The sequence below is a fragment of the Taudactylus pleione genome, unplaced genomic scaffold (assembly GCF_031769625.1).
Source record: "Taudactylus pleione unplaced genomic scaffold, aTauple2 ptg001127l, whole genome shotgun sequence".
Lineage (NCBI taxonomy): Eukaryota > Metazoa > Chordata > Amphibia > Anura > Myobatrachidae > Taudactylus > Taudactylus pleione.
In genome coordinates, this window is record NW_028285528.1 from 1,111,705 (window position 1) to 1,123,380 (window position 11,676).

Here is an 11,676-nt window from a genome sequence, read left to right on the forward strand (position 1 = left end):
CTTTAGTTATAAAGGTTTTGGGGAATTACCGCACAGATTCTCCTACGTTTGTGTTTATTATTATCCCTTTTCTCCCCAAATTCTCCAAATCATGCTGTGTTTAATACACAGTATACATTCCGTTATTTATTCATGATTTCTGAGTAGGGGCTGCTGCTACCCTGCTCACTAAATACAACTGGAATCAAGAACCGAGAAAAAATGGCGTGAGACTACCAGGGTGCACGCCGGGGCCTTCTCAATAGTTACTATTTAGCTGAATTCTAATCATAAAACATAACCTTTATTGATGATTTCGTTTAAGATCTCATACAATACAATTAAAATAAAGATAGTAAGACTGTGCTCAAAGACGAGAAATAATGTTTCATTTAAAAAAGAAATGATTCATTCCGTTGAATCACAGTTATATTTGTATTTATTGTTCTCATGTTTTCTAATGGTTTACGTGTCTCCTCAATGGGACAATCTGCAGAATCATTTACTTTTTAATATACTCATATATGTACATAGAATTGGATGGTATGTATGGTTGTACAGTTTTACCTTCTCAGGACACATTTATTTTCAAATGACAGGAGAGCATTTGTAACACTGTAAGCTAATTTGTTACTTCAATGTTACTCTGGTCCACAGCTGGAATTACTGTTACTTTTTCTTTTTCAGCTGTTTAGTTATAGGTAGAGACTCATAAAGGAGGAGAAAAAGGAGGGGGGATGGGGGAAAAGGAGGGGGAGGGGAAAAAGGAGGGAGGGAGGGGAAAAGGAGGGGGAGGGGAAAAAGGAGGGAGGGGAAAAGGAGGGGGAGGGGAAAAAGGGAGGGAGGGGAAAAGGAGGGGGAGGGGAAAAAGGAGGGAGGGGAAAAAGGAGGGGGGATGGGGGAAAAGGAGGGGGAGGGGAAAAAGGAGGGAGGGAGGGGAAAAGGAGGGGGAGGGGAAAAAGAAAGGGGTTTCGTTGATGCGCGGAATCCTTGGATTTTGTAGTAACGGTGTGTAGAGAGGATATCATACCCTTTCTATTCTACCGAACAATCCCTTTGTTTTCAGGGTATTGTAATTATTATTCCCCTTATTTGCAGTTAATGCAATTGTTGTTATTAAGCGGGATCTCTGCACCATGCATTATTGTCCCCGTCTCAAACACCAACAGCTTTATTCATTCTTATAGATGCGGTTATTAGAATGTGAGATCTGCGCTCCGCGTTTCTCTTTTTATCCTCAACAGCCGTCACAGTGTAAATGTGTAGCCCCGTGGATCTTACATTGTCCACAACGGGTCTGACACTGCCGGTTACCGTGTGATCAGGACTCAGGCGCTGTTGCTGCATACATATAACACTGTGCTAATGGACCACCTATGATTCAGCGGTCTGAGGCAACTAAATCCCAGCAGGTCTGACACGTCCTAATCCTACGTCCCTATTGGAACCTTATTCTGTAATTATATGGAATATGGATAACTTAGATTTAGGCTTAATGAGAACCACATGTAAGATCTCTCAGTATATTCTGATACTGGAATCATACTGATATATAATATAAACACACAATGGTTAGCATTACTGCCTCACAGCACTGAGGTTGTGGGTTCAATTCCCACTACGGCCCTAACTGTGTGGAGTTTGTATATTTTCCCTTTGCTTGCGTGGGGTTCTTCCCACACTCCAAAAATATACTTTTAGGCTAATTGGCCCCCAACAAAAATGACCCTAGTGTGTGTGTGTGAGCATGTGATAGGGAATATAGAGTGTAAGCTCCACTGGGACAGGAACTGATATGAATGGACAAATATTCTCTGTAAAGCGCTGCAGAATATATGTGCGCTATATAAATAACGTAATCAATAAATAAAAATAATATACACACACATATAAACAAAGAGGTAGAAATTTACATAAGGTCACACAGAGGATTATAACAAATATCTAGATGGTTGGTAGGACCAGATGAAGGGGTTCTTGACTATCTAGTCTCAAAGATCAGAGTATCAGATAATAGTGATGAGTTTGACTGAGTAGTTTAAACCATCTGGGTGGAGTGAATTCAGTTAGAACATCCACATCACCTCCTGACGGCACAGATGGCGAAATCTGTCACCTCCCCTGGGAGTCTTCATATTAAATACTATACATTTTAATGCTGCTTTATCAAGCCCTATATTATTTATTGTTTAGATTTCCCTAGCGCTGTACATTTCTCCTCTTTTTATATTAATGACACATCCCAATTATCTGCAGATGTATAATTTAAAATGTTACAATACTGTGTCACTGGAGTGTTGCTACATCCCTGTTTTGTATCATAGAAATGCTTTTCGCCTGTGTGAGAGATGTTTAACAAGGCTCGATCTATATGTAAAACATTTCCCACACTCTGAACATGGAAATGGTCTCTCACCTGTGTGACATTTCTGATGTGTAACAAGATGTGATTTCTGTGTAAAACATTTCCTACACTCAGAGCATGGAAATGGTTTCTCCCCTGTGTGACTTCTCTGATGTATAATTAGATGTGATTTTTGAGTAAAACATTTCCCACACTCAGAACATGGAAATAGTTTCTCACCTCTGTGACTTCTCTCATGTCTAACAAGAAACAATTTACATGTAAAAGACTTCCCACACCCAGAATAGGAAAATATTGTAGCAGGTATATGAACTGCACTATGTTTAATAAAAGTGGTGGTATCAATAGAATAGTCCTTGTGATTGGAGGGATCAGATGATATATCTGGATGTATATTTAGCATAATGGATCTGTCTCCTGGAGATTCCTGTGTGATATTATCTTCTAATTTAATATCTGTAGACAAGATGAGATCTTCTTCCAAGTCATTCCTGCTTGTGCGTCCATCTGCTGGAAATACAATAAATGTTGTATTATTATTATTTATAGCTCTTTATACAGTGCATACACATTACACAGCACCTTACAGAGAATATTTAGTCATTCACATCAGTCCCTGCCCCAGTGGAGCTTACACTCTATATTCCCTACCACATGGATACACATATACACGCACTAGGTTTATTGTGTGTCAGGAGCCAATCAACCTACTACTATGATTTTTGGAGGGTTGGAGAAAACACATACAAACTCCACATTGATGGCACCTTAGATTAGAATTAAACTCATGACTTCAGTGTAGTGAGAAAGTAATGTTAACCACTACACCACTGTGTTACTATAATGAATGAAGATATTTGTTTAATTTGCAGGTACAAACTATGACCACATTATTACATTTACAAGTGTACAAATAAGACTCTAAATGAACATATTAAATATTGGCTTATAAAGCCACACCCACACTAACAGCAATTTCATACATGCAGATGGCACATCACCAATGTATATATCTTCCCTTAAATGCACTTTGCTGGGTAACGTTCCCTAGCCATCACAGAGCAGGAAGCCTCATTAGCCAGTGACGTTGGTGAACCACAATACCCATCTAGACCGCCCTCACACATACACACGGGAAACTTGTGGGCTAATTTCCAACAACTGCGTCCACACTACACAAAGTTCTCCAGGTGGATATATATGTAGCAGAAGCAGCTTCTATATGGTCCTCTGGTCATCCTCAGGGAGAGTAGCCCCACCAGAATCATGCTACTAAATTAGGGTAATGAGTCACTGTATATAACCACTGAGAGGGAAGGAGAGCGATAGGACAGAGCAACACAGAATGATGGTGGCACAGAGCGGGGGAGGCAGCAGGACAGGGTAGGGGAATGGTGCAGGGCACAGAGCAGGGGGCAGCAGCACATGGTAGGGGAATAGCACAGGGCACAGAGTGGGGGAGGCAGCAGGACAGGGTAGGGGAATGGTGCAGGGCACAGAGCAGGGGAGGCAGCAGGACAGCGTAGGGGAATGGTGCAGGGTACAGAGCGGGGGAGGCAGGACAGGGTAGGGGAATGGTGCTGGGAACAGAGTGGGGAGGCAGCAGGACAGGGTAGGGGAATGGTGCAGGGCACAGAGTGGGGGAGGCAGCAGGACAGGTTAGGGGAATGGAGCAGGGCACAGAGTGGGGGAAGCAGCAGGAGAGGATGGGGGAATGGTGCAGGACACAGAGTGTGGAAGGCAGCAGGACAGGGTAGGGGAATGGTGCAGGGCACAGAGCGGGGGAGGCAGCAGGACAGGGTAGGGGAATGGTGCAGGGCACAGAGCGGGGGAGGCAGCCCCTACAGGGTAGGGGAATGGTGCAGAGCAGGGGAGGCAGTAGGACAGGGTAGGGGAATGGAGCAGGGCACAGAGTGGGGGAAGCAGCAGGAGAGGATGGGGGAATGGTGCAGGACACAGAGTGGGGGAGGCAGCAGGACAGGGTAGGGGAATGGCGCAGGGCACAGACTGGCAACAGTAGAGTGATGAAGACAGCAAAAGGGCAGAGCGGGATACAGAGACAGGTCAGCAGATAAAGCGCAACAGTACAGAGCATCCAAGCATCAAGACTGGAGGGAGCCATTGAGCAATGACGGGTGTGTGGTTATAGCTCTGTGTGTGTGTGAGAAGGTGGAGTTCGTGTGATGTATAGTGTACTGTAAATCAGTCAGTCACATAATATTACTCAAGGAAGATAATGGCTATTATCACATGTAGTAGTGCTGGAAAAGGATCATGGGTAATGTCACATGGGGTCTCATTACCTTAACCAGTGATTTAATCATTATAGTGACATCCCTTGTACTGATGTATGAGATACACCAGAGAGTGTGTGGAGGAGACTGGTAAGATCTCTGGGCTGGTAATACACAGTGACATGATGTGAGGGGGAGAGCAGGAGTATAATAGGGGCTGATGGCTCCTGATGTATGAGATACACCAGAGAGTGTGAAGAGGAGACTGATCAGATCTCTGGGCTGGTAACATACAATGACATGATGTGAGGGGAGAGCAGGAGTGTAATAGGGGCTCATTTAACATACTAGAACATTTTTTATTGGAGAAGGAAATCCACTCAAAACTAGTAGAACATACAAATACCACACATATAATACACTGCTTAAAATCTACCTGAACAGAGAGAATATATGTCTCTTTCTGTAATAAGTGTTTATTACTCACCTGTACCGATATCTGTAGGGATTTCCTCCTCCTTACACTGCTGATCACCCCTCACATACGTCTCTTCTTCTCCCTCTTTACCTTCTGCCTTATTATCAGTCACATACGTCTCTTCTTCTCCCTCTAGATCTTCTGCCTTTATATCAGTCACATACGTCTCTTCTCCCTCTGTAACTTCTGCCTTTGTATCAGTCACATACGTCTCTTCTTCTCCCTCTGCCTTTGTATCAGTCACATACGTCTCTTCTTCTCCCTCTGCCTTTGTATCAGTCACATACGTCTCTTCTTCTCCCTCTGCCTTTATATCAGTCACATACGTCTCTTCTCCCTCTATATCTTCTGGTTTATCAGTCACATACGTCACTTCTTCTCCCTCTGTATCTTCTACCTTAATATCATTCAGATCTTCACTCTAAATAACCCGTAAAATAAAATAACACTTGAATAATTTCTGTTACATTAATTGAGATTACACAGAAGAATATTAGTGTATTAGATGCACACAGGTCATATAATGAAATATTGGATTTCTGTACTTGCATTATTAATCCTTCTCTATCAGTCCTCTTAGTGACACTGGATACTATGAGGTACAGAGTGTGGTGACAGGAGAAAGGTCACTTTATATTACCCGGAAACCCTCATACTCCTGCTGGTGTCTCTACTCCGCACTCTCTGCCCCAGAGTATCCAGTGTCTCCAAACTAGATTTCAGAGAAAACAGCAAATTATGTACCTGAAAATTACTTTTATTTAATTTTCTCCATGGTAGCTCTTAGAGTGGGTTAAATTCCTCTTAACTAACGAGTTACAGGTTTATAAAAACACATCCAAGAGGATGGTATATAATACGTCTCCTCCTCTTTCCAGCATTGCGGAAGTTCATCAGTGGATGTGCAAGATGTCTGCAAAACCTAATGCCCTTGTATCCTCATCCTTTGACATTGTAAAGATGGGGCAAACCTAGCAGTTGCAGCTAGGTGATTAGTAGTGCTATCCAGACTGTTTGCACACTATGATAGGTGATACAGTATACTTGTGTTTGACTACCTGCTTCTGCTCTTCCTGCTGATACAGTGTACAGATCCCAGCTGGTGTGTAACTACCTGTAACTACCTTCTGCTGTTCCTGCAGATACAGGGCCTGGTTCAGCTTGGATCGCAAAATTGCAAACGAGTGCACCCGATCGATTGTTGTGTTCTGGTCATGCATCGCAGTGCGTGTGCATGAACACTTTACTGCGATCGGGAAAGTGATCGCAGTGAGTGCAGAGACCCACCGCATAGTGATTGAAAGGAAGTGCCATTTGAGGGTGGTGATCGGCGAAACGCAGGCATGCCATTGCGTTAGAACGCCGCTGCAGGGGCGTGCATAATTTAGCCATTGCAATGGCATTGCGCAGCCTGAGCTTTAGATGCATGCAAGAAGTTTAGCAATTTCAGAGTAAGGTCTAATCTTATGCAAGTGTGTGGGAGGCTCCAATGTTACTGATGTTTTAGCAGACTTGCAAGGTATTATGGATGTGTGTAAGGGGAAGTGGGCGTATTTATATTGTACTGCAGAGGCATTGCAATCGCATTAATTTGCATAATTTTGCAGCAGGACAGCATGCGCGATTGCTAAAGTGCGATCTCTGCTGTATCAGGCCCACAGTCTACAGATCCCAACTGGTGTGTTGCTACCCGCTTCTGCTCCTCCTGCTGATACAGTGTACAGATCCCAGCTGGTGTGCGACTACCCGCTTCTGCTCTTCCTGCTGATACAGTGTACAGATCCCAGCTGGTGTGCGACTACCCGCTTCTGCTCTTCCTGCTGATACAGTGTACAGATCCCAGCTGGTGTGCGACTACCCGCTTCTGCTCCTTCTGCTGATACAGTGTACAGATCCCAGCTGGTGTGCGACTACCCGCTTCTGCTCCTTCTGCTGATACAGTGTACAGATCCCAGCTGGTGTGCGACTACCCGCTTCTGCTCTTCCTGCTGATAGTGTACAGATCCCAGCTGGTGTGCGACTACCCGCTTCTGCTCCTTCTGCTGATACAGTGTACAGATCCCAGCTGGTGTGCGACTACCCGCTTCTGCTCCTTCTGCTGATACAGTATACAGATCCCAGCTGGTGTGCGACTACCCGCTTCTGCTCCTCCTGCTGATACAGTGTACAGATCCCAGCTGGTGTGCGACTACCCGCTTCTGCTCTTCCTGCTGATACAGTGTACAGATCCCAGCTGGTGTGTGACTACCCGCTTCTGCTCTTCCTGCTGATACAGTGTACAGATCCCAGCTGGTGTGTGACTACCCGCTTCTGCTCTTCCTGCTGATACAGTGTACAGATCCCAGCTGGTGTGTGACTACCCGTTTTTGATCCTCCTGCTGATACAGTGTACAGATCCCAGCTGGTGTGTGACTACCCGCTTCTGCTCTTCCTGCTGATACAGTGTACAGATCCCAGCTGGTGTGCGACTACCCGCTTCTGCTCTTCCTGCTGATACAGTGTACAGATCCCAGCTGGTGTGCGACTACCCGCTTCTGCTCTTCCTGCTGATACAGTGTACAGATCCCAGCTGGTGTGCGACTACCCACTTCTGCTCCTTCTGCTGATACAGTGTACAGATCCCAGCTGGTGTGCGACTACCCGCTTCTGCTCCTTCTGCTGATACAGTATACAGATCCCAGCTGGTGTGCGACTACCCGCTTCTGCTCCTCCTGCTGATACAGTGTACAGATCCCAGCTGGTGTGCGACTACCCGCTTCTGCTCTTCCTGCTGATACAGTGTACAGATCCCAGCTGGTATGTGACTACCCACTTCTGCTGATACAGTGTACAGATCCCAGCTGGTGTGTGACTACCCGCTTCTGCTCCTCCTGCTGATACAGTGTACAGATCCCATCATCCCGTCCTTGTACAGACCCGTGTTCCTCTTTATACTCCCCCTCCTGCAAGGAGACATAGACAGTGACATCCTGACACCTTATAGGAACCTGACACACACAATGATACAGTCATCACCCAAACACATCCCCTGGTGTTACTGTATAATGTCCCATTCCCAGCAGTCACCTCTCCAGTCATCACCCAGACACATCCCCAGGTGTTACTGTATAATGTCCCATTCCCAGCAGTCACCTCTCCAGTCATCACCCAGACACATCCCCTGATGTTACTGTATAATATCCCATTCCCAGCAGTCACCTCTCCAGTCAGCAGCTGAATGATCTTGTTGGCGAGTTCCTGGATCTTCTGGTCATTGTCTCTCTCATGTATCAGTGAGCAAGGTGGAGGCACCATGATGGAGGCATAGCTAGTCTCACACTCACCAGATGTCTTACTGACCAATGTGTAATCCTGTGTTTTGAGGGAGACATCAATAGAAAGATACAGTCAGGTGCATAAATATTGGGACATTGACAGAATTCTCATATTTTGGCCTCTATTCACCACCACAATGGCTTTGAAATGAAACAAACAGGATGTGCTTTACCTGCAGACTTTAAGATTTAATTTGAGGGTAATTACATCCAAATCAGGTGAACGGTGTAGGAATTACAACGGTTTCTATATGTACCTCCCACTTTTTAAGGGGCCAAAAGTCATGGGACTATCAACGCAAAAGCTATTTCATGGACAGGTGTGGGCTATTCCCTCGTTATTTCATTATCAATTAAGCAGGTAGAAGGTCTGGAGTTGATTCTAGGTGTGACTGTATATTAAACTAATCCTAGGTCCTGTAAGAACGGAGGGACTAATACTATTATTTGAAAGCATCTACATACTGCATGGTTACAGCTGTGCTGACGAAAGGACTGAGGCACTGACACTATACCTGAGAAAGGCTATAGATATAAGTGATGTCACTGACACTCCCCGATCCCCTTACCTCCCCAGTCATGTCCCTGTATTATTACTATAGATATAAGTGATGTCACTGTGACACTCCCAGATCCCCTTACCTCCCCAGTCATGTCCCTGTATTATTACTATAGATATAAGTGATGTCACTGTGACACTCCCAGATCCCCTTACCTCCCCAGTCATGTCCCTGTATTATTACTATAGATATAAGTGATGTCACTGTGACACTCCCAAACCCTCTCACCTCCCCAGTCATGTCCCTGTATTATTACTATAGATATAAGTGATGTCACTGTGACACTCCCAGATTCCCTCACCTCCGCAGTCATGTCCCTGTATTATTACTATAGATATAAGTGATGTCACTGTGATACTCCTAGACCCTCTCACCTCCCCAGTCAGCAGGTAGATGATATCCAGGGTGAGATATAGAATCATCTCAGCCATGTGACTCCAGTCCTTGTTCATCCTCAGTGATTTAAACAGGACACGTCTCACCCTCAAGTGACTTCTAGTAAAGACTCTGATTCCTCACGTGTCTAAAAGTAAATATAATAATTATAATAAATATCAAAGTACATGTAACATATTCAAACATGACATACTGAGTAACTATTAAGCACTCCTCTTCCCACGAAGCCATATCACACACCTGTTACACATTGATCACTATACACAGGTCACACTGATATCACACACCTGATACACACTGATCACCATACACAGGTCACACACCTGATAACCAGTGATTACTACACACAGTATAATATACACAAGTACACAACACCATATGACAAGATATTTCCCCAGGACAGATCCCTCACAGCCCACCCACCTTTTCCTCCTCATTCCACCCTCAGGTCATTCTCCCCAGTAACCTAGGATAAAGTCTCTGCACCCATCATCTTACCCTACTTCTCTGCTCCCCCTCCCCCATTATACGCCCTCCGATAGTGCACCACATCTCCCAGCCCAGCCTCTCTCCCCCACTACTGCCCTATTCCTCTGTCTCCTAATATCTGGGCGACTTGTGTACAATCACCCATCTTATCTTCTCTGCTCCCACATCTGCAATAATTACTGAGTGTCACCAGTGTTATACAGTCTGACTCTACAGCTGTAGTGGGAGCATAAGTCTCAGCATGCCCTGTCATGCTGGAATCCACAGTTAGCCTACCACTGTAGAATGTACGTTAAATGTGTGACAATCCTGCCGGCCATGTGTATGTAGCATAGGGTAAAGCAGGATAATCACTTACACACTGAAGATCTAACAGTGTTTCCCATCTCTGATCCCCAGGGATCCCTAATAGGTTATTTTTTCCATATCTCCTTGCTAAATTACTGCCTGACACATTCTAAACGATCCACAGGTGGTGATAATCTCTCACTGAGGATTCTGCAAGAAAACCTGGAAAACATGCACGGTCATGGTTCCCTAAGGACTGATGCTGGAAAGTGCGGGGAGCAGTGGGAACTCTAAACAGGTTGGTGATAATTAGAGGAATGAAAAGAAAGCTAAGAGATCCTCAGACAGGTGAGAACTCAGCAGGGCCTATTACAGAGGACGTCTGTGCATCTTATACATCACCCGGTGTACACTATGGTGTCTCTCTGTTTATTCTGTCACTTCCACACTAATAACCACCTACTGAGGGTACTGACCGCCAGCTACAGCTGATACGTTCTGTATGGGGGGTCTGAGTGCTCCGGACACCTCCCTTTCTCTATAGTCTGCTACCCACCGAGCAGTGACTGCTCCAGCTGTATTATATGTAACACCAGGGTCATATGTAACACTAATAACCACCTACTCAGAGTACTGACCGCCAGTTACAGCTGATACATTCTGTATGGGGGGTCTAAGTGCATCGGACACCTCCCTTTCTCTATAGTCTGTTACTCGAGCAGTGACTACTCCACCTGTATTATATGTAACACCAGGGTCTGCTCCATCTGTAATATGTAACACCAGGGTCTGCTCCACCTGTATTTGATAAGTTATAAAATGGTCTGCTCCACCTGTAGTATATGAAACACTGGAAGCTGATCCACCTGTATGATGGTAATGCAGCACATAGGTCTGCTCCAGTTGTACCTACCCTCCAACATGAGCCCTTCCATCTGGTACAAAATGCTCTGCTCCTGGTCGTCCTTCTTAACTGATGAATGCAGACACCTGTGTTGAACTATTTAATAGATGAGACGGGTGTTTCACCACAGGTGTCTGCAATCATCAATTAAGAAGGACGTCCAAGAGCAGAGCATTTTGTACCGGATGGAAAAAGTCATGTTGGAGGGTCTGGTTGTATTATATGTAACACTGGAGTCTGCTCCACCTGTAATATATGTAACACTGAAATCTAACCTACCTGTATAATGTTAATGCAAAGCTGTATTATAATAACAGTCTGCAGTGCATCACCTATCATATATAACATTGGAGTCTGCACCTCCTATATAACACAAATAAACACCATTACCTGCTGCCAGACACAACATTGGCCGCTCTCTGCCTCCTCCTGCTGAGACTGTTACACGTAACGTAAGATGCCGTTCTAGAAGAAACGCCCCTCTAGATAGCCACGCCCCTCTCATTTCCCTGTAGCTATGTCTACTGTCTGCCCCGCCCCTCTTATCATAGCAACCGTCCTCCACTCATTCGCCTCAGAGCAGTGATTGGCAGCAGCGAGTAGCCAATCAGGCGGCACACAGTAGGAAGGACGTCCTGTAACTAAACAGCCACCTGCACCTGCCGCTCA

The 11,676-nt window shown here is 45.1% G+C and overlaps 1 protein-coding gene and 1 pseudogene across 4 annotated transcripts in view; one reads left to right on the plus strand and one right to left on the minus strand.

Annotated features, from left to right (window-relative positions):
• LOC148453579 (uncharacterized) overlaps positions 1-11,676 on the plus strand; it is a 54,989-nt pseudogene that overhangs the window by 27,028 nt on the left and 16,285 nt on the right. The gene's annotated exons all lie outside the window — the stretch shown is intronic.
• Positions 853-11,510, minus strand: LOC148453580 (uncharacterized). Of its 3 annotated transcripts, none has more exons than XM_088461973.1 (5): positions 11,398-11,510; positions 9,305-9,453; positions 8,255-8,407; positions 5,066-5,477; positions 853-2,851 (listed from the first exon to the last, which is right to left on the minus strand). In XM_088461973.1, exons 2-5 carry the CDS (start codon positions 9,380-9,382, stop codon positions 2,298-2,300), a joined length of 1,197 nt encoding a protein of 398 aa, XP_088318099.1. In that variant the 5' UTR covers positions 9,383-9,453; positions 11,398-11,510; the 3' UTR covers positions 853-2,297. The 3 variants fall into 3 exon arrangements, with proteins under 3 accessions (XP_088318099.1, XP_088318097.1, XP_088318098.1); XM_088461971.1 differs by having other exon boundaries at positions 854-2,854; XM_088461972.1 differs by lacking the exon at positions 11,398-11,510 and adding an exon at positions 11,017-11,087 and having other exon boundaries at positions 854-2,854.

Coding starts and splice junctions, on each gene's coding strand:
- LOC148453580 (XM_088461971.1), bottom strand. CDS start 9,382: ATGAACAAGGACTGGAGTCACATGGCTGAGATGATTCTATATCTCACC. Junction 5,478..8,254: donor TTCAGCTGCTGACTGGAGAG/GTGACTGCTGGG, acceptor CGGGTTATTTAG/AGTGAAGATCTGAATGATAT. Junction 2,855..5,065: donor CCCTACAGATATCGGTACAG/GTGAGTAATAAA, acceptor TTGTATTTCCAG/CAGATGGACGCACAAGCAGG.